The following is a 22,471-nucleotide window of genomic DNA, read 5'->3' on the forward strand; positions in this document are numbered from 1 at the left end:
CTCTGAGGGTTTATAGATCCCTGGTTGATAATGAGCTTTAAATAAACATTCAGTTTCCCTAGAAAGAAAGAAAGAAAGAAAGAAAGAAAGAAAGAAAGAAAGAAAGAAAGAAAGAAAGAAAGAAAGAAAGAAAGAAAGAAAGAAAGAAAGAAAAAAAAAGAAAGAATCCACAGTGTTGCAGAAATGAGTCAATGGAAATTGTTAGTGTTCCCGTGTGCTGTGTGACAGTGGCTATCTTGAATTTCAAATGTCTTCTGTTTTGCAGTTTCTCTCTCTTTCCATGAACTGCTCACACTCCACCCCTTTAAACAAACACCCACTTGTTACCACGGTACCAGGTTCTCTCATGGAAAAAATACATCACACTGAACCCAAGGCATAAGTGTCAAAATTCAGACAAATGTGTATGTCAGCAACCTTATACTGTACTATATATATGCACAAACGTAGAAGGGAGAGGCAGAAAGAGAGAGACAAACAGGGCAAAGTGTGTTTTCTCTCCTCTCTGTTTATCCTGGCACTGAGCAAACCACTTGCCCCGTAAAGCAATGGCAGGAACCAATCTCCTTAAAGTAATTTGCAATCACTGTGCCTGAAAAGGCCTCTCGCATCAATGAGCTTTTGTGAGACCTTTCATTTCAAAGTTGATATGAATTGCTATTCTAGAAATATTTGCTGGCAAAATTTTTGTCAGCAGCCTTCTCAAACTCTTATTTGATTTTGATGAATAAACACTTGGGGGAAAAAACCCCAAGACATTTTTCACTTACTCATTCCAAAAGTGTTCCATTGTTGTTTGAACAGATTATATCTTATTTCGGTATCTTTTTGTGTTTAAATGGCGTGATGACCTTTTTATATCCTTTCCGTACACCCTCAGCAGCTTGATAAAAACAGCTCCTGCGCAGAGAGCCAGTGGCTGCTTCTGTCTGCAGATTATGAGATAGAGAATTGGGAAACTGCTCTGAGACCAGACAGCAAACAATCATCAGTTCCTGCAAATGTAGTTGCTCAACTCAGTATGATGAAAGCGTGGTGTGGTACCAAAGAAAGAACAGCTGAGTTTCACAGGTCAGAGTCACGCCGTAGCAAATTCATGTCTGACTGAGAGGTTTTATTTATGTCTTATTGATAAAATTAAGCATCAATACAAGGAAAACAGGTGAGTGATAAGCACTGAACATCCATCCATCCATTCTCTGCAGGGTTGGCCTTCCTATTGCTTTCAGAACTGTCCTAATTCTTCATGGCACAGATTCAAGGTGGTGGAAGCAATTTTCAGAGATTTTGGTCCATATTGACATGACATGCATCACACATTTGCTGCAGATTTGTTGGTTGCACATCCATGATGTGAATCTCCTGCTCCACAACTTCCCAAAGGTGCTCAGTCAGACTGAGATCTGTTGACTGTGGAGGCCGTTTGAGTAAAGTGAACTAATTCTCACATTCAAGAAAACAGTTTGAGGTTATTTGAGCTTTGTGACATTGTGTGCTTCTCTGCTGAAAGGAACTATCAGAAGATGGGTATGCTGTGAAGCTTTTTCAGACCATTCCATATAAACCCCAGAGGTGGTTGTGTGGGAAACTCCCATTAGGTTAGCAGTTTCTGAACACTTAGACCAGCTCATCTTGGACCAACAACCATGCCACGATCAGAGTCACCTACATCAACCTTTTCTTCCTTATTCTTATGCTCGACTTCAGAATTAACATGTTAAATGCATTGAATGGTTGTGTGATTAGCTCATTAGATATTAAAAAACAGTTGAATGGGTGTATCTAGTCAGTTGCTCGGTGCCTGTATTTCCCCAAATTAACATGAATAATTTATTGTAAAAAATACAAATTAGCTGAAGACAAGATTTGTCTCCAGAAAGTCCTTTAATGGAGCACTTCAGGTCCAATGAACAGGCAAAAATATAATTAAATAAAACTGAAAAGAACTAATAAGTCCATTACTATGCATATATACGTAGACAAATCTATAAGACAAAGTTAAAGAAGCATGCATCAGCATTTACTGCTTCAATATGTCTGCATAAAACTTAATGTAGCTTCTAGTGTGGCTGCAGATTTTTGGGGGGTTGCTATGTATCTTCTTACAGCAGTGAAACACCCAAATATACTGAATAACTATAACATTTTGTCTGGCTTTTCCACGGTAACATATTCAGTTTTCAAAGCAACTCATTAAAATCTGCAAAGCAAAAAAAGGTTTAGTACTACTTGCTTTCCTATATCCCATAAGGCCATCACTATATTGAGATGAGAAAAACAAACAAGATTTTCACATATAAAAAATGTTTTAGTTTTATTCCCTGAATGATTGCATTAATATGAAAGAGCAGCTATAATGTCAGCTTGAGAATACAATTAGTAAATAAAATATGGATAAACAGGTTTTTACTTCCTCATTTCTGACCTTCAAAGCTGATCCTAAGGATTAGCTGGAAGTTAAAAAAAAATCACAATAACTTTTAGGGGAAAGTAATGTGTGAGAGTCACTGACTGCAAATCAAATAACTTCTGGCAGATTAGGAGAAAAGTTGATTGATGTGCTCAGTCCTTGTCACCTAAACCAAGTTTGTAATATAAATGTGTAAAAAAAGAAGAAAAAAAGAGAAAAAAGTAATCAAGTAAAGTCAAAGTCAAAGACGTATTAATAACTTCTGTCAGCTTTCCAGATTGAAAAACTAGAGTATGGTCATTATGCTCCCGAGGATGGGGCAAACAAACTTCATTCCTATTGACATTTGATAAAGGCACGTCACATCGATGGATATTAGCTGTCTCGGTCACCTGAATGTAAAGCAGGAGCACTTTGGCGTCTCTAGACAGCCATCCGTTGTTACTGACGGCCTTGTCCCACACAAACTGATGTGATGTGACAGTGTTAGAAGCACAGTGGCAGTTTAATGCGACGAAGCCAGCTGGCTTCACAATCAATAAACAGGGTGCTAACTCTAATAGTCTACACCTGATCCACGAAAAAACCCAACAACAGACAAGCTATTTTTGTTTTCTACCATGCACTCAATTTCTTTGGAGGATGTGAAATAAGCAAATATAACACAAGCAATATAAACAGGTTCAAGTTTGAGTGATAAACAAAACCAATTAATGTCAAAAAAAGTCAAAGGACGTTTGTCATTTGCCACTTTCTTGCAGTCACAGTAAATCTTTGAATTTCTATGAACAGATATTAAGGTATTCGTTTTTCTAAAAGGTGTACATATTGTCCAAGATTTGAGACACACAGAGAGGGAGACCAGTAGGTATTCTAGTCTAGAGTATTAAAACATGCATGTGTACATATGTACAGAAACACCAAAAGCTTGTGTGATGTCAGGCTGATGGGGCTGATGTGGTCACAGGCGCTCTTCTATTTCTTTTGGAGTTTTGTGTTTCTGCTTTTCTCCCTAGCCGCCAGCGATCGCCTCTTCCTGCTGGACAGGGCTCCCACAGGTCGGATCTTCATCTCAGAGAAGTCGAGGGATGTCAGGTGGCCCTTCCACGGTTCCCAGTTCACCCCCTGACAGCAAAAACAGCAGATTGAGAGAGAAGCTGATTGGGGCAAAGTAGGGAAGAGGAAAAATGCCGTATGTTTAGACAGGAGAGTCGTAATGAAAGGGGGAGACAGCGAGCGGAGAGATCGAGTCGCGAAAGAGGCAAGTGGCATGACAGGCAGGCGGAATGACATGCAGTAATAAATACCTACCGCTGCTTCATTTCATGTGAGTACAAACTTGTTTTGACTGTTATTGCATTTTGCCGACAAACATTGCAGGAGACATCTGCAACGGCAATATTATGGATGAAATCTCGACAAGAGCAGAGAAATCCCCTGGCATTTCATTCGGTATCAGTCTTCCTTAGACATAATAACTGTTGTTGTTACCCGAGCAGCCTGGTAAAAACACTTATGGTTTATAGCTGGTGTGAGAAATGTGTTTTCTTATCACTTATGATGGATGTTGGCCATTTCTGCTTCACCTCAACAATCCAAAACAAGTAGAAGTGGGCTGGGGTGAAGCTGTCTTTGATTGCTGACCAGGGAGCAGCCTCCCAGAAAGCTTTTTTTTTTTAGCTTCTTTTTGTTCTTGTTGTTTCCATATAAGATGCTTAGTAAAGATCCTAAATAACAGGGATGTGTTTTTCCTTCACAGCAGTTAGTTGCGGTACTTGTGTGTTGTTTTAAATCCTAACAGACAATGTTGTAATATATACTGTGAAAAATGGTTAGAAAGGCAACTAAAAATGCATCTGATCTTCAAAATGGAAATGGAAAATGGATTGCATTCAAAGAGCTCTTTTCCAATAGTTTTGGCTGCTCAAAGTACTTTTACACCACAAGCTGCATTCACCTATTCGCACAGTGCCCACTAATACAGATTTATGGATAACCTGCTCTGCATCGCGGGTCACAGCTGGACAGTAACTATGAAATTACATATTTTCAGACTGAAGAGGACTGATAAATAAAAAGAGTAAAAAAGATTTTTGAAATCCAAAAGTTTTCTTCAGTATAGTAAAACTCCTAAACTGTTTAGAAGGCAAGCTTTCAGTAATGTTTGCCATAAACATAAAAATGTAATGGTAGAGATGGACTGATGGGACTTGTCCAGAAAACCCATGTTGTTAACTGGTCACGGTCTTAGGGTAATTACAGTGTTAATACAAGTCTATTATGATTCCACCAACTGGTGAAGCGGTATGGTATAACGATCATACAGTAAAAGTGTGACTTAATGCAGAGCTTAGATTTTATGTTGCCCATCTGGACAAATGGAGCACAAAAGATAAAGGTGCTAGATTTTGTACAGCAGATGAGCAGTATCTTCAATCATGACCTTAAGAAATATGAGTCCAACAAAGAATATATGCAGGCCCTGAGAGATGAATCTGGCCCGAACATCAACATTACTTAAGCGGTGTTGGATCATCTTGACATAGAATGGAACAAAAGGAAGAAACATCCAGAGAAGAGCGTTGAATGATCTTCAAAAACACCCAGAAAACTATTTCTGAAGGCTACTTAAAGAAATGATAAAAACGATTTCTTGAATAAAGGTGTTCAGATCAAATATTAATTTTCAAGCTCATTAGCAATGCACTAGCTGTTTCTGCATGTATGAATGTTTGCACATTTCAATAAATCACTGCACATATTTCCCATTTTCATTAAAGAAATATAAAGAAATGAGTCTCAAGACATTTGCACAATACTGTTGATTTAAATATGCGTGTGTGTGTTTTTGTGTATGCTATCCAGAAAACTAGAAAATCAACACTGAGTCCAATAAACCAGAGTTTGCTGCTGCTGAGGTGCTACAGTCTCATTCACTTACCATGCTGTGCCTGGTTTCACCCCATTTGCCGTTAAGGTTGGCCAGGTGGCAGTTTTTGTACCACCAGGCGCCACGGTGACTCAGAGCACAGTTGGTCAGGGCAATGTCATTATCTGAATCAATGGTAGTCCAGGGGAGGCCTTGGTGGTAGGTCATGGCATCACCTGGGGATCATCGAGAAAATTAGGATTGCACCGTTATTACCGTAAGATGGAAGAAATTGAATATAATGCCAAACTCAGGGTGATTCAGTTCTGTAGCACATGTTGTTTCAGCACACTGAGTTATATGTAGACACAGCATAGCTCTCGCTGTGTGTGTCTGTGTCTGTCTGGCTTCAAAGCCCACTTAAGCCTTGCTTTCATCCCTATATAGATACTGTCTATAAGTGACTGAATGTAAGTTTCTGAAACAAATATCCCACCTACTGTTGGGTACATTTCTTTCTCAGCATCCTACAGCATGACCGGTGGGGTGCCTCCCGCTTGAAACCCTTCTATTTTCTGACCCTGTCTGTTTCATTGCTATTTTCGCCATCCCCTTTTGGCTATAACTCATTCCATTTAAGTGCCACAGAGAATATAATTCTTGAAGGCTGTTTGATTTGTCTGAACAGCCTCAGCCTTTTATGTTGCCTATAGTTAAGGAGGAAGAGTCACCTGCTGTCCCACTGTATTTGCCAATGGTGAGCTTGAACTTCTGCTTGACTGGTGCAATCTTAAAGTTGTCGTATACAGCATACGCTCTCTCTGAGCCCACACCCAAATCAAACCTCAGCTCATACTGAGTAGGAGTGTTGGTAAGCTCGTATATTTTATCGAGACCTGAGGGAAAACACAAGCAGAGAATTTCAAGAACACACTAGACATTCCTCTAATGCTCAAATGTGCATGTTTATGCCTGTCTGCAGAAAAGCCCTCTTTCCCAAAACACTGAAGTGCTCACCAATCCAGAACTCCTCGGTTAAGTTGCCAAAACCTGCAATGTACTGCCTCCAGCGTTTCATAAAGTCCAGCTTGCCAATGTTACGGCGCTGAAGCACCTAAAAGTGGAAAGCACTCAAAGTGTTACACAAACATTTCAAATGGTTTGTTCTAACTATTTAGTGCTATCATTAGGGAGCTGAGCCCAATCGATACTGGATTTCCAGATTTGATGCAGAAAATACGTCTTGGAGTCTAATAAATTTTTATACACATAACCAGCATTGGGTCAGTTTGTTCACCACTGTTTCTTTGTTATTCAAAGCGAGACTAATACAGGTTGCCAGCATTGACCAGCCAATAAACTGATCAGCCTTTATTAGGGATTCCTTTGATTTAGCGTTGCAGCTTCAAACAGGCATGGAGCTAAAAATCTAAACTGAATCAGGTGAGACCATTTTAGTCCCATGGCCCATTTAGACTCCAAAAGAAATGAATCCACTTCCCATAATACAACCCAGGAGCAAATAAGTGACACGCACATGCCAGTGTTCATGTAGTCACTCTCATTGTTAGACAAAAGTTCCACACCGTGAGCTTCTTTATTGATATCATATCAAAAATTCCTACCAGCCAGCCGCCTCCATCAGTGTCCATGTCGCAGTAAGCTTCTATAGGTTTGGAGCGGTCATTGTTAATATAGACTGTATAGACACCATTCCTCTTATTGCCGTTCTTCATGATCTGAACACAGTCCATGGGGAATGGGTGCAGGAGACCAACTGGTGACGGGGATGTTGTGAGAAGATTATTAGAGTTTTTTTCATACCGATGATTTTTAACAGAGTACGAGATGTTAAGTGACGTGGCACAAACCTGTTTTGAAGATGGTTTCTACCACCTTGCTCCTCTTGTTGCCCCTGTAGGCAATAATAGTGACAATGTACCTCTTCCCCATCTCAAGACTTGATGCAGCAAAGCTGCTCTCACCGGCTAGAAGCTGCTTTTCAACAGTCTGATGAAAACATATAACAGAACACTGAATATAATAGCATCACATTATGGATTTAACATTTCGGACTAAACAGAAAAGTAAATTGTGTTAGGTTTAATTACTTAGATCTCAATTTTAAAAAGACAGCAAACAGCAACAAAAGAAGCTGATTACTACCAGGTTTGCTTTGTTTATTGCCACAAGAGGTCAGTGTTCTACAGAGATTAAGATTAACAAGCACCTTTAGCCCCAGTCAATTTCCCAAATGTCATTTAAATGACTGAGACTAGGAGAACATGTTGCCCAGAGATTCTGCTTATAACCAGTACAGAATAAGAGGAATCATCCTTCATCCTTCACCTTCAGGTCTTGTTTTTTTTGCTGCTAAAGTTACACAAGAAGTGAAAACAACATAATATGTGAGAAATTGTGCGTTTGAATATTATAAGTGTGAATACCGTGCTCTATGGTGCAAACTCATCGGTGCTAATCATTATGGCGACTTACCTCCGTGTTTCCCTCTTCATCCCTGTAGGTGAGGATGTAACCCTCAATGTCAGCCAGAGGAGGAGTCCAAGTTAAAGAAGCAGAGTCCAGCGTCACATCTACAGCCCTCAGATCCTTGGGAGAATCAATGTCTGGTGGGTATGAGTGCAAATCAAAGTGGATTACAGCTCAGCAGTCATTTAGTCATTAATGCATTTGATAATATCATGTTTTCATTTGGTAAATAAACGTGTGCTCCATTTACAAGCCTTTAGCCCAAAAATTTAAACTGTGAAGAACAAATTAATGATTTCTATGAACAATAGGTACTTTTACATGATTTTTACTGATAATGTTAATCATTCGTCTGTCTATTATTTTCCTCTGTGAACCTAAAATGTAGAGCTTTTGATTCAGGCCGATTAAATTGGCAATTTAGATTTTCAGACTTTCTCCACATGAAGCACAACACAAGATATGACAACCATCTACCTGCACAGTTACAATTTGCCTGTGCAGATAAGCTAATACTTGTGCTTTCTCATTTAAATGCTTTGGGAGTTTGACCTGAAGCAGAAGCTGAGATAATTTGTCTGACACCGAGATGCCTGTTAGAGCAGTTGGAGCTTTAACCTCCCATGGATCAAGAAATTAGGGGAAGTCTATGCCACCATAAGGTGCATAATCATCCCAAACCATTTTCTGTTTGTATTAAAAAAAATTACTTCTTTTTTTTTTGTAAATAAAAGGGCAAAACAGCGTGCAGAGTGACATTTTGAGCAGCACCTTGACAAATCTGTGAAACAGTTTGGTTCGAGACAGCTTTAAATGACATAATAATGGTGCTTTTTACTAGGTCCAATAAAGTCACAAATATAATAACATGTTCCTTTATGTGTCCCAGATGATATCGTTTGACACAGTAACGCTCCTGTTTGAACACAGCACCACACTGGCCTTCTGCCCGCTGACGAGTTACGACGAGAAAAGTTTATCATCCAAAACTCGGTCATTTTCTGCCTAATTGAAAAAGACCCAGCTTTCACTCAGTGCTCCCAGATGATTTTACAGATCATCTGTGAATCACAAAGATGCCCCTGTTGTAACACGATCACCACGTGCTGCTGCTTTTTACTTCAAACTAACCTCTGAGGCCCGCCATGTGACCTGACCTCCCAGGCCTCTGGGAATCATATTCCAGTCAGAGAGGTGGTCTTCGATACTTTAGAGGTTCCAAACAAACAAATATTGACTCTGTGATTGCATGTTAGTTCATTTAAAAATCTCCAGCTATACTTAATCTTTGATCCCTCTCAATACCAAGCTATGCCAAGAAGTACAACTTATACTGTTTGTCATCAGAAAGAAATGTAAAAAGATTTCTAGTCAACTCCACAGCAGTCAAGTCGGTGCAAACTGCTGGTCTCTTCATCAGAAACTCACTGAGTTTGAATGATCTGCAGCTGCTCAGAGAACGTGATGCCTTTTTGCCTTTTTTTCCAACCAATAAACCCCCAAAACTAGGGCATATGTACTTTAGTAATAATTTACTGGTCTCAGGTTCGGATCTTTTTATTACCGGTATAAAAGCAATAACATGTTTGAGCTTTTGCATTTGAAAACACCTGGGACTGATTACTAAAAGAAGGTACTGATGGACCCTTTGCAGCTTTTCATGTCTAGTAAGAAAGAATACTAAATAAATTGCTTTTGGATGAACTACAATTTAATGGTGTCTTCCTCTGCCTCTCTAGGAAATTGTAAGAAATTCTGACTGGTTGTTTTTGTGCAATACTGCTGACACATAACAAAAGGACACTCAAATGTTGCTGTTCATTATCAAGGAAATAATCTTGAGCTGCACCATTGTTTATTCTTTTGGGCATTCTCCATCTTGCCATGAAGTGTCATAAAATTTAGTTGGGTAGATTTTTGGGGGGCTTTCTCATCCAAACAGAGAGTCAGACCCACAAACAGGTAAACACTGTTTAAAAGTAATGGGTATTTTCAGCATTTACAGCCAGTTAAAGCTCAGAGTTGGCTCATGTAAACATTCAATTAAGGACTACTTTAATAGGAGAAACTGGTTTTGCAACATCCTGCTGCTCTGCCCAAATGCATCAATGTATTTAACAGTAGAACCCAAGCCTGCAACAAATTTAAGAGAAGAAAAATGACCCTTTTCAATGTTTCATAAGAAAGAAGAGTTTCAATATCGCCAAAAGGGGGGAAAAAATCCACTTGTTCATATTGTATTGACCTGTCTGTGCTTTTGTTGAAATCTTCCTGGTTGCTTTGTCCCCCTTGACAGCCCAGATGTAGACAGTGTAGAGAACTCCAGGCCTCAAGCTAGTCAGCATGTAAGAGGTCCTGTCAGACCCAACAGGGATTTCCTCACTAGAGCCCTCAGAAGAGGTGTAGGTAAGGATGTAGCCATCAATTTCTGCCTGGGCTGGATCCCATGACACAGTGAAGCTGGATTCTGTTTCATCTTGGGCTAAGAGGTTAGCAGGAGCATCCAGTTCTAAAGGAAGATGTTAGTAGAAGAGGTTTACTGCACTACTCATGCACATTTCAAGAACTGCTTGTGCAAACTACAAGATGTGTTGTTTCATCTTTCACTACATCAGGGGGATGAAACAACTTAGCTTGAATTTTCTACAAGCATTATTATCATGATTGTGAGTACGTGATGAATACTGATGTTTTTTAAGTTCACTATGTCCATTTAGAAACCTGCTGGTTTGCGTCACATTTCACAGGCCCAAAGTGGTTTAAAGGAAATGATGAGTCAGGACTTCAGTTAGAAACTATTCAGCTCCTAAGTGGTCTCTTTAACTGTGTTTTCATCACATCTAAAATTATATCTACTGATTCCTGCCTTAATGTGGTCTGATGATCCACTTAAGATTTTCTCTCGCCAAACAGGTGAATAGGAACATTCAGTTCTGTACAAAAACATGATTAAGAGCATAGAGAACAGAATAAAGACAGATTTGGGGGCAAATTACTTGATTTTTGTGAAGAGGATTAAAAATTTAAATTTAACTGCCTGTTTGATTGTCAGAAAGGAGAGTACTTATTACTTGAATATGGTATTTATATTTGATGATGCACTGAGATTTTTTGGTCAAATATTCCTCTGATATTGCTGAAAATGTCTTGTTTTTCTGTCAAGAAACATTTCAGTTTCGGATCTGTTTTTTCCTATGTTATAGGTCCAAGGTGCTGTAGTTTGAAGAAGAAAAGTGCTCGTGATCATCGCAGTTCAAAAACTGCTGACATACATTATGTCATGACTGAAAATGGCTTTAAGAGAACTCTTCAATCCATGCTTCCCTTGCAATCAAAGATGCTGAGAAGCAAGTGAAATTAACATACTGTTGAATAAAAGATGTTGAGATGAAGTTCTCCAATATGCTGGCTAACCTGAATGGATCTGAGTCTGCATGAATCAAGGAAGGGTCCTTCGACTGGAAAGGAACTATAAAAGGAGCAACTGCTCCGAATAGTGAGCATAATAGTCAATGGGAAAGAGCAGGCCAGAGTGCCTCCCTGCACTGCAGGCATGACTGACTCAGAGGAAATCGCTGGGTTGTTCCAGAACATGCTGTGAGCTGGCACATGACTGCTCAGGAAGAGCTGAGGTAAGTTATTGGGGAAAAAGATGTCTGGGCTGCTTTCCCCCTTATTGACCCAAAGAAGTTGGCAAGTAGATGGATGAACTGATGAATGGATACATTGGAAAATTGCTTTAAACAAACAAGCTGATTCTGATTGGTCTACCATCTGAGAGACATTTTTTTAAGGTTTACAAGGAGGTTGACTTGCTGTCTTTTCAGAAAAGCTGTAATTATGGGGCATCTGAAGCTCTAGGGTATTAAACATGAATTTACTAGTCAGACAATTTGTTTTAACAAAACCGGCATCTGACACCTGTCTCAGCTTGTGTTGAGATCTTCCTGCTGGCTTTGTCTCCCTTGACAGCCCAGATGTAAAAAGTGAAGAGGAGCCCAGGCCTCAAACCAGTCAACAAATAATCAGACTTATCTGCCCCCACTGGGATTTCCCCACTAGAGCCGTCTTCAGAGGATGTGTAGGTTAGCATGTAGCCATCAATTTCTGCCTGGACGGGATCCCATGAAACACTGAAGCTGGATTCTGTTTCATCTTCTGCTAAGAGGTTAGCAGGCGCGTCCAGTTCTAGGGGAAGATATTAATACACAAACTCTAATGATGAATATTACAGTCATCTGGAATATTATGGGTGACAAATTAAATTAATCTAAAAAATGTGAAGGAATATAATAAATCCAGTTATTTGGTTGATAAACCTTGTGAAAACTGTATGTCAAGGTGACGGTAGACCAGTGCTGACAATTTAGAATTAATACTTTTGGAGGAATTGGGAAGGGTTAGCGATTTACTCAAACATGTTCAAACAATCATGATAAAGTCAGTATTTGTGTGAACAACTCGATTCTTCAACACATTCTGAACTCTCTTGGACAAACTATCTTGTCATTTCTTTAAGTAGTTTTCAGCATTAGTTCTCCAGACTTCAACAGAAGATCCACTGTGTTTTACACACAGCATTAGACACTCACTGATGTACGACTCCTGAGGTTTTGATGATGATTTTACTAAAAAAAATTCAAATTTTGATTCATCACTCCCTAAGCCCTGTGGCACTGATTTGCAGTCTGATTCCTCTGTGATTTAACATTCCTCAGTCTTCTCCCTGTTTCCCTTCCTTAAGAATCGCTTCTTGACAGCCACCTGTCCACTGAGACCATTTCTGACGAGGCTTCAGTGAACAATAGATGAATCTGAAGGAGAAATGCAAACATGTTCCACTTTGCTGACCAAAACTAAAGGGCCAGACACTCTCTCAGATCCTGTGGCAGGACTTTGCTGGTGTGTTTCCTACTTCCTAAAGACAGGACTTTCAGGTACTGTTCATCTGCTCTAGATAGCCTACCACTTCTTCTTTTCTCCTTAAATATTTTTGAGGACACCTGATATATGCCAAGATTTTGTCCAACAGGTAGTTCAGAAATTATATTTTATGCCTGTCAAACTGTGTTATCTTTGGCATTTTTCATAGATTCAAACAAGAAATGGGAACGAATTATATGTCTCTGCAACAGGCTGGTGGTAATAAAGAGCCTGAAAATACAATTTAAAATCAGTTATGTGTCATGTATAGACACCAATAAAGCCAGGGGGAACTATTGCTCAATAACTCAATAACTCTTGTCTGCCTCACTCGGAGCAAAATTTTTAAAAAATGAGGGATGACTCAAGACTTTTGGACAATATTGTATCTTTATACGTAACATAAAATATATTATCATGTAAGAGGCAAGGAAATGGGTTTTGTTTAACTTTGATATTAACCATTTAATGCTGAGGTTTGAAAAGAAAGTTAAATTTCTGAGACCTGTCTCAGCTTGTGTCGAGATCTTCCTGCTGGCTTTACTCCCTTTGACAGCCCAGATGTAGACAGTGTAGAGGACCCCAGGCCTCAGGCCAGTCAGCGTGTATGAAGTACTGTCAGACCCAATTACAATTTCTTCACTTGAGCCCTCAGAAGAGCTATATGTTAGTATGTAGCCATCAATTTCTGCCTGAGGGGGATCCCAGTGCACCCTGAAGCTGAACTCTGTCTCATCTTGGGCGAAGACGTTAGTAGGAGCATCCAGGTCTGCACAGGGAGTTGTAGTTAGTAGATACTGGTAAAAACACGTAATCACAGCTGTTGCAAACAGAAGAACTAAAAAAAATCAGCAGTGCAGAGCTTCACCTGTATCTAGAAGCAGAAGACACTGGAATAGATGTCAAACTTGGATTATACTCTGTGGTGAGCTTTAGCAGCTCTCTAGCCTTAAACAACAGCACCTCTTATATAAACCTGTTGTTTTTCATATATGACATATATGAAAAATCTTTTCAATGGTATCCAAAAATACCACATTCAACTATTTTGACACATTTTTTATTGAATCCAAGTTTGACGGCATGACACACTGCTATGTAAGCAGTGGTTCTAGGAGCTACTTGTAAGCAAAGAACATGGAAATTCTACATCGCATACATTTTACTAAGAGCAGGAAAACATTGTTAAGAACTGTTAAGAAACTAAAGTCATACTATGCTGTCAAGGAAAACTAATTCTATTACTAGCTCAGCCTGTTTCACCAGCTTGTGCCGTCACAGTCATTGTGATCCTGATGCGTAAAGATATTTTTTAAAGCACTCATACTTCTTGTTCTGCTGACTTTCTTCCAAAAACATCAATACCAGCAGACAGCAACAGCTGCTAATCTGCACAACAGCCAGATTAAGAGACATGAGAAGTGTCTTGCTCTGTTGACCAAGCAAAATGCTTCTGCTCAAACTTCTTATGAACATTCAACCCGAGGCTAAACTGGGCTGCTTTTAAATGAGGTGTACCACCTAATTATGTTAAACAGCGTTTTTCACACAGAGTTCAAGTTCCACTCTTGGCAGATGGATAAGAGGGGCTGGTGTGCTAAGTGTGTAATGTCTATATTAATGCTTTTCACACATTGTCAACCTAGCACGCACAAGATCAAGAGGTAGTAATTGACCAATTATCTGTATGTTTTTTAAGGTCGTACATAAAGGAGCTTAAGAAAAAGAGACCCTAAAATCAACCTTTACTTTAGTTCACAGACTGCTCCAAGTTCAAAGGCAGCAAAGAACAGTTGCGCTTTTGATCACTTTTCAGACAATCAAAGGCTATTGTGCAATCAGTAAAAAAGAGACAAAAGATAAAAGCATTTGTTTACACTTTCAGCACCATTGTTAAAAAAAAAGAGGGGATAAGAGTTTCTTTTTTCTGCCTTACCTTTGTAGATATTCCTAGCTGACCTCCAAAATATGATTCCTCTGTGGGAGTCTTCAATGACGGACAGCCAAATAATCAAATCAGTCTCTACTGTAATGTTTCCCCTTTCAGCACTTACTTGTTTCAGCTTCTGTTGAACTCTTTCCGCTGACTTTGTCTCCCTTATAGGCCCAGATATAGACAGTATGGAGAACTCCAGGCCTCAAGCCTATCAGCCTGTATGAGGTACTATCACGTGCTACAGAGATGTCTGAACTGGATCCCTCAGCAGAAGTGTAACTCAGCATGTATCCCTCTATTCCAGCCTGGGCTTGATCCCAGGAGACTGTTGCAGTGTCCTCTGTTACTTCGGTAGTGACGAGATTTGTTGGAGCATCAATATCTGAAGACGTAAAAAAGCAAAGAAAAAAAAGCATCAAAAAGAGCTGAAAAAGTCAAACAACCCATTAGAAATATGTTCATATATGCATCCACATACATCCCACACGTGGATACTAAATGAATAAGACGAAATTCTACATAAAAAATATAGAAAAAGAAAATAAACATTGAAGGAACAGAAGCAGACAGGACTGTAGAGAAACTGCACGTTCTGAACCAGAATACTAAATACGGCTGCTGAACTCACTTAAAGGTAAAGCAGTGAAGTGGTATTTTTATTAAATGTAAACACTAGCTAAATGCCAGATTTAAATGTGTGATGTTGAGAGTTTCTTGACATTATTGGCACAGTTTGCTTCCTCGGTATATTGAGATAGTCTGTTCCAGATTTTGGGGGCATAAGGCAAGGCAAGGCAAGGCAAGTTTATTTGTATAGCACAATTCAACAACAAGGTGATTCAAAGTGCTTTACAGAGACATTAGAAACAAGAACAAATAAAAAGCATGATTTAAAATTGATTAAACACCAAAAGCTGCATCCCCAATTTCTCTCTGTGAGGAATACTGTATATCTAAGAGTTTGGCAGCAGAGGATGTTTGAGTGCGAGCCAGGATATAAAGTGACAGACTTTCAGAAATATAAGATGGTCCAGATGGTCCAATGCCATTTAAGTAAGAGTATTTTTAAAGCAGTTCTGCAAGATACTGGAAGCTAATGTAGCTCTGCTAAAACTGGAGCGATGTGCTCTGTTATTCTCTCGTTTTACTTAATAACCTTGCAGCAGAGTATTGGATAAGCTGCAGTCTACTGATAATCTTTTTAGGAAGTCCAACAAAATGAGAATTGCAGTAATCCAGTCTACTAAAAATGAAAAAAAATTCTTGAGTCGTGGCGAGCCAGGAGAGTCATATTTTGGCGATATTTCTAAGATGAAGGAAAGCTGCCTTGAGTTAATGCAGAGTTTAAAGCTCAAATCAGAATGTCAAACAATGCCATGACCTTTTACTTGAAATCTTACTGTGTCACCTGTTGTTGCTCACTTATAAATAAACTTGGTTTTTGAGCCAATTAAAAGATTTTCAATTTTGTCTTTGTTAAGTTAAAAAAAGAAAAAAACTGTTGTCATCCATCTATTAATGTCAGTTGCTAGAGAGTTCACAACATCACTGACATTGGTCTCTACAGAAACATATAGCTGTAGACTATGGCAATCAATATTGATAAGGTTGTATAATGAAAAAAAAAAAGAACTCTATATAATAAGAAAAGTAGAATACCTGGACAACATCAGCCAGGGTCTATTGGCAAACTTTACAAGACTAAACAACATAACCCTGAAGTAAATCCTCATAAATACATGACCTGGGTTTTCTGTCAGTGCCTTTTATAATAGCCAATATAATAGCCAATAATTTTTTTAGTTATTGGTAATTATTAGTGTATTTTATGCATCACCACCTGGTATGGCAACAGCACCGCCTACAACCGCAAAGCTCTCCAGCGAGTAGTGCGGTGCTCTGAACGGATAATTGGAGGTGAGCTTCCCTCCCTCCAAGACATCTACAGGAAGCGGTGCCTGAGGAAAGCGGGGAGGATCATCAAGGACTCCAGTCACCCCAGCCATAAACTGTTCAGACTACTTCCATCAGGAAGGAGGTTCTGCAGCATCCGGTCCCGTACCAGCAGACTGAGAGACAACTTTTTCCATCAGGCCATCAGACTGCTGAACACGTCATAGACACCTCACCTTCACTACTGGAACTTCAACATTATGCACTCCATACTGTACAGTAATGCCACTGTTTTGCACATGTCTCAACTCTGTATATTTTTATATATTTTATTTATTGTTGACTCTATTTAATTTGTAAAATATGTGTACACACACACACACACACACGTAGAAAAACATTTAGTATACACATCCAGAAATTTTTTTTTTATTTTTTTGCATATACTATTATATATTATACATATATTTATTAGTTTCAGATTTAGCCATTCGTATATTTTGCCTGTTTATGTTATTGTATTTTGCACAACTCTGTTGCTTGTGAAGCTCGCACACAAGAATTTCACTCGCATGTGCTGTACCAATGTACCTGCACATGTGATGTGACAATAAAAGTGATTTGATTTGATTTGATTATTATGGTTTTATATTTTTACAAATATTTTAAATTTTTTATTAAGGGTTATTGTGGTGTACTTTATGTGTATGAATGCTGGGCAGACTTTTCAAAACTGAAAGCATCACAAATGTGTAAGATATAGTCACAGTAACTCCACCGATGAGGTGATGAGGGCTGTTGCTAACAGTCAAACATCAGTTGATGAGAAAGAGCCAGAAAGATCTCTGTGGTTAATAGACAGTACTTAACACTTGTTAAACCGAACATTAAAATTGAAGGGTTATACAGAGAGGACTTTAAGAAGTTAACATCTAACTTCTGCAGACACCATTATTCTTTTTTCTTAGAAACATGTAAGTAGTCTATAATTACCCACTTAGCCACCAGTTGCGCATGGATTTGATAGACAGACTTCTTGCCCATTAGTTCACTTTAGCTGATTTAACACCACATTGCAGCCCTGCATTCTTCTAGACATTCCTTGAAGCAAGGACACTATGATGCTGTCAGATCAGACATTAGCAGTCTTCACAGTCTTTCCTGGAAGACCGACAATGTGTTGTGCTTTTCTTGATGTGTGCACAGAAAGTGAAAAAAAGAGTGGGGGAGACAATAAAATAGAATAATAAAAACAATAAAAACTGAAGACAGCTTCAGAGACATTCAAATTGCTGACTTTCTTACCTCAACACAGCTGGCAAAATTGAGGTGAAGTTCAAATTGTTGGTTTTGGAAACAAAACCAACAAATTGTGACACAGGAAATGTGTTCGGCCAGGCATTTTCTGACCATTTCACAAGCGCTTCTAAAAGGTTTCACCGACCCCTGAAAAACAGCCCGTTCAAATACTGATGGCTGTCTCGCCTTTTTAGTCAGCAGGTCAGGCTGTAACATGGCACATTCGTGATACACATTTTTATCCAACAGAAATGTACATAAGCCTGTTACTGTTTTATTAATGGATGCTGAAGATTAAAAAAAATGAACAAAAGGAGAATTTGTAACATCAAAGCAACCTAGGTTACTGATCTGTTCATTGCACTGTAATGCATGAGCTGTAGAGGAAAGACAAGCAGACCAGAACATCGAGCTTCTGTTTCGGTGGCTTGAGGAAATATGAAGGATGCATACAAGACTCTGGTGAAGCTGTGAGTGTTGTCTGGATGGGCTCTGGGGTCGGTCGAGGTACTCATCATGAAAGTGTAGAGGGAGAGCAACAAAGAAAGTAAGACTGGAAATAAAGTCACAGAGGCATAGTAGGAGAGACACAAAGGAAGTGAAGGGAAATGTAAAAGTAATCATCATTTAGGATTATTCCTCTGTGGCAGCAGTTGAGTCGAGGTCGTTCTTGTGTCAGTGTGCAGTGTGCATCGTGAAAACTGATTGATGATGCATCCAAGAGAAGAAAGGAAGTGTGCAACTGTCTAACTCTATATCCCCTCTTTGTCTCTCCTCTCCTCTCCCTCTGTCACTTCCCTGTCCTTGTGGCTGCACTGCCTGACAGCCTGTCATGAGCTAAACCACAGAAAGAATTTATAATAGCTCTTTTTTATTAGAGCTGTGTGTTTCCTCCAAGGCCTCGAAATGAGAGGTCATTCACTTTTCTAAGCACCTTAACTGAAAAACACTAAACAAGCTTAGTGTTGAACATTTAAGAACATTTTGAAATTAATGACTAATAATGTCAGTTCTGCACCAGAACTGCATGACCTAAAAACAGGAAGTGGCAGTATGCACCACCAGGGAGATGTCATTGCATTCTGGAAATTGGCAGTAACTGTGAGGTGTGAGGCAATAACATATGATGCATGTGGCACAACATATAAAGCCTGTTAGTGCAAAAATGTTTTTCGTTTTGAATTGATCTAAAACACTTGAAAGAACTTATCAGTTTGAATATCTTCATTCTTTTCATCATTCATTATTCAATTATTTGCTATGTGACCTGAACAAAGCTCCTTTAGAACATAGCGGTAGCATTTAGGGCAAGCAAGGCTGGCAGTGCCTTTCCAATAAAATCAGAAAATCACTATAAAAAAAATGAACTTACCGTAGTCTCTCTCCTTTCATCTTAAATAGCATTTTGCCATAGAACCTGTCTTACTGCCTTTAAATTACTGCCATCGTGTGTCCACAGTTGGCTATTGTCTCTGGAACCAGGATTTACTCTGCTTGACTCTGATTCCAATTAAATCTATAGGCCAGCAAAGTTTTCTAGCTGCTTCCACATGCACATTGTGGATAAACCTCTGGTTTTTGACTGGAAATTGATTTGGATACTGGCGCGCTAGACAATCTGCCCTGGCTCTACTTTCAGATCAGTTATCATGTACATTTTATTTAGGGCTGGGTATCGTCACTGATTTCTAGAATCGATTCAATTCCGATTCACAAGGTCCCGAATCGATTCGATCCACGATTCGATTTAATTCGATTCGATTTAAATCTGGGAAATTTTGACAGTCAGAAATATTATAATTCAGATCAGTACATTTACATATTTTTGTATCAATAAAAAGGAAGCTGACACACGCAAGACTTTATCAAAGGTGTGAGCGTCACAGCAGATGCCTTTGTGTCAAAGTAGCTGAAGATAAAACAGAAAAACATGAAGGTTTTCCTGGCCTGGGATTTATAAAAATATTCTGCAGTACATCAAAAACGAAAGAAAACCATTAATCAACATATGAACATTACCTCTGACGTTACAGCAGTTTTATTAGAGACACGTTAAGCGTTTTGCATTTTGAATAATTTTAAAAAGTTTAAATTTGTTCAGTATTGAACAGCAGAAATGAGGTTTTCTTTTCGGAAGAATGTAAAAGGGAAAAAAACCGTGTGCGACAGCGCTGTAAACAACAGTAGACTTGTGCGTAACAAGCAAGCGAATAATGAAGAAAGGGAAACTGTTCTTGAAGTACAGAGAGAGAGAGAGGGAGAGAGAGAGAGAGAGAGAGAGAGAGAGAGAGCTGTGCATCGCGGTGGAAGCAAAACAGTAAAAGTCAGAGTGAATTCATGACGATTTTATGTGAAGCGTTTGGATCTTCTTTTGCTGCTGGTTCGGTCAGTATTGTTTGGAGAGAGATCAAACTAACAGCTTTAGAATCGGCGCATAAAGGGCGTGAACACAAAGCGCGGACCCGCCGACAGATCAGAATCAGCGAGGCTTTCAGCCCCGACCGTGAGAAAGGCGACATCTAACTGATTCTGATCCGCGGGTCCCGCTGTGTGTTTAAGTCTTTGTGCAGAATCCGTGTACCTGCTCTCATTTACTGTCTTAACTGTTTGGTGGTTCTTGAAATTTTGTGAGATGTCACCAGAGATTCTGGCATTTTGGGCAAAATAAATTTATATTAAAAAATCGATTCAGGATTTTAATGAATCGATTTTACGTCATCCAAGCCAGAATCGATTTTAATCGATGAATCGATTATAAAAACCCACCCCTAATTTTATTAGATTGCACTGCGAAAGAAGATTTTAATATCTCCTTCAGGACTTTGAATCAGAACTTATGATGGAGAGGGGATCTCAAGTCACGTCTAATTTAATTAAAAAAAAAACCTCTTTTAATTAAACCAGAGAAATACCTTGGTTGAACAAATGTACAAACTGTGCTTTGTAATAGATATCTGATTCTCACAGGAGAGCGACCACATGATTTAACTGAATGTGATGCACGACTGTAGAATAAACAGAATATAGTATTTAAAAGATTAATAGAACATTAGTAGAAATTTGACAGCAGAAATACCAATACTATACAACACTGAATGGGGAAAATCGTTGCAGAATGAGTCATTTTTGCAAACAATTGTATGTACAGTTTGCCAGTAATGCATAGTTTATGTGTAGTGAGGTCTGTTTATAGTGTTTTATTGCTCCTATTATTACTACAATTCTAATCAATTCCTGAAGAATTCATCATGGTAAGCTAATGCAAAATATGATGATAACTATAAAAGTCAGACCTTTTCACAATTCTTCAGCCAGGAATGAGTGCAGAAAGGTTGCAGATGTCTATGCCTATTTAAGTACAGCATATAAAAAAAGAACAAATGAAAATACAGAATCATACACTGGTACGCTGATTAAATGTGTTCGTTATCTCTATTCTCTTGTGTTAAAGTTACTGCCCACCACTGGATTTTCTTTTTTCTAATGTTCTTTATTCCCCTCTGAACAAACAAGTCCAATCCCTCAGTCGTCTGACATTTTCTATAAGTTATTTGATACGTTTTCTTACGTGCTCCAAGCCTGCATTTGCTCTGTATGATGGATCCAGTTACTCCAAACATTCTACCCCACTAGCTGTGCAGCGTCAGTGACTACATGGCTACACAACACAAGCTGCAACTACGGCCATTTGGAGGACAACTTATCCATTATGGGTGACATGTTCAGCAGACACTGACCACAAGGCACTCAGTAGTAGGCTGTCTTTCATCATTTAGAGCCTTACAGATTCACAGCCTCACTGTACAGTGAAAGCCATACAGTATGGCTACATATGGAGCAACAGAGCTCCATTCATTCAGAGACTACAATATGTCAGGCTTGATCTATGCCCTAGTTGAGTTTATTAGCATGTTTGCCCAACGACTTGTATGTGCTTTAAGTAACTCATAATTCTTAATGACAGAACTGACTTATCAACATACCTATATTTTGTCCTTACATATAATATGAATTGTGTGAAACTCCCTTTTTTACGTTATGAACTATCCTTTCATAATTTATTCACTCCACGTGGCAGCCGTAAGTAAGTTTTAACAAATACACAAAGAGAACAATTTTTCTTTCTTCTGAATGACAGGTTAAAGGTAAACACCACTGTAACTGTAAAATAATCCAAATATGTTCCAACAAGAAAATACAGTACACTGTTAACATGGACATATTTCAGGGAAAAACAAACTGTGATCTTAGTTCAGCCCTCAGATTATACACAACAGCCTAACTTCTGGCACTGACCACTCATGGAAGCATGATTGTTAAACGTGGAATAAAAGCAATCAATCTGTGTTACTGTCTGTGTTAATCTGTGGCAGAAATAGAGCATTTTCTGTGTTATAAGGGACAATTCTTGTAGCAAAATTATATAGTAGGTTTGAGAAAATTTGCCCAAATTTCAATGGACAATGGCTAAAAGATCCTGATTTTTCTTTTGTTCATGTTTAAACAATTTTGGAAGATACCTGTGCAATGTATAAATTAAAATTAATTAAAAAATTAATTAATTAAAATTAATTACAATTATTATGAATATTAGAAAAAGTAAAAAAACAACAACACACTTTTGAGCATAACAGGCTCAAACATCAATGCT

The 22,471-nt window shown here is 38.7% G+C and overlaps 1 protein-coding gene across 5 annotated transcripts in view; it reads right to left on the reverse strand.

The window, feature by feature from the left end:
- Positions 1-3,052: 3,052 nt before the first annotated feature.
- Positions 3,053-22,471, reverse strand: part of tnn (tenascin N) — a 41,100-nt gene continuing 21,681 nt past the window's right edge. For 2 of the 5 annotated variants that reach the window (XM_085389158.1, XM_085389157.1), the window contains 11 exons: positions 14,747-15,010; positions 13,198-13,461; positions 11,691-11,957; positions 10,015-10,278; positions 7,776-7,906; positions 7,151-7,289; positions 6,905-7,056; positions 6,297-6,393; positions 6,011-6,175; positions 5,352-5,515; positions 3,053-3,535 (listed from right to left, as the gene is read on the reverse strand). In XM_085389158.1, the coding sequence (XP_085245284.1) occupies positions 3,386-3,535; positions 5,352-5,515; positions 6,011-6,175; positions 6,297-6,393; positions 6,905-7,056; positions 7,151-7,289; positions 7,776-7,906; positions 10,015-10,278; positions 11,691-11,957; positions 13,198-13,461; positions 14,747-15,010 (2,057 nt within the window). In that variant the 3' untranslated portion in view covers positions 3,053-3,385. The remainder of the gene's footprint in view (positions 3,536-5,351; positions 5,516-6,010; positions 6,176-6,296; positions 6,394-6,904; positions 7,057-7,150; positions 7,290-7,775; positions 7,907-10,014; positions 10,279-11,690; positions 11,958-13,197; positions 13,462-14,746; positions 15,011-22,471) is intronic. The other 3 variants (XM_085389160.1, XM_085389159.1, XM_085389161.1) reach the window with 3 other exon arrangements.

Source organism: Rhamphochromis longiceps, linkage group LG18 (assembly GCF_057381845.1).
Source record: "Rhamphochromis longiceps isolate RC_006_pf linkage group LG18, R_longiceps_female_GT1.1, whole genome shotgun sequence".
Lineage (NCBI taxonomy): Eukaryota > Metazoa > Chordata > Actinopteri > Cichliformes > Cichlidae > Rhamphochromis > Rhamphochromis longiceps.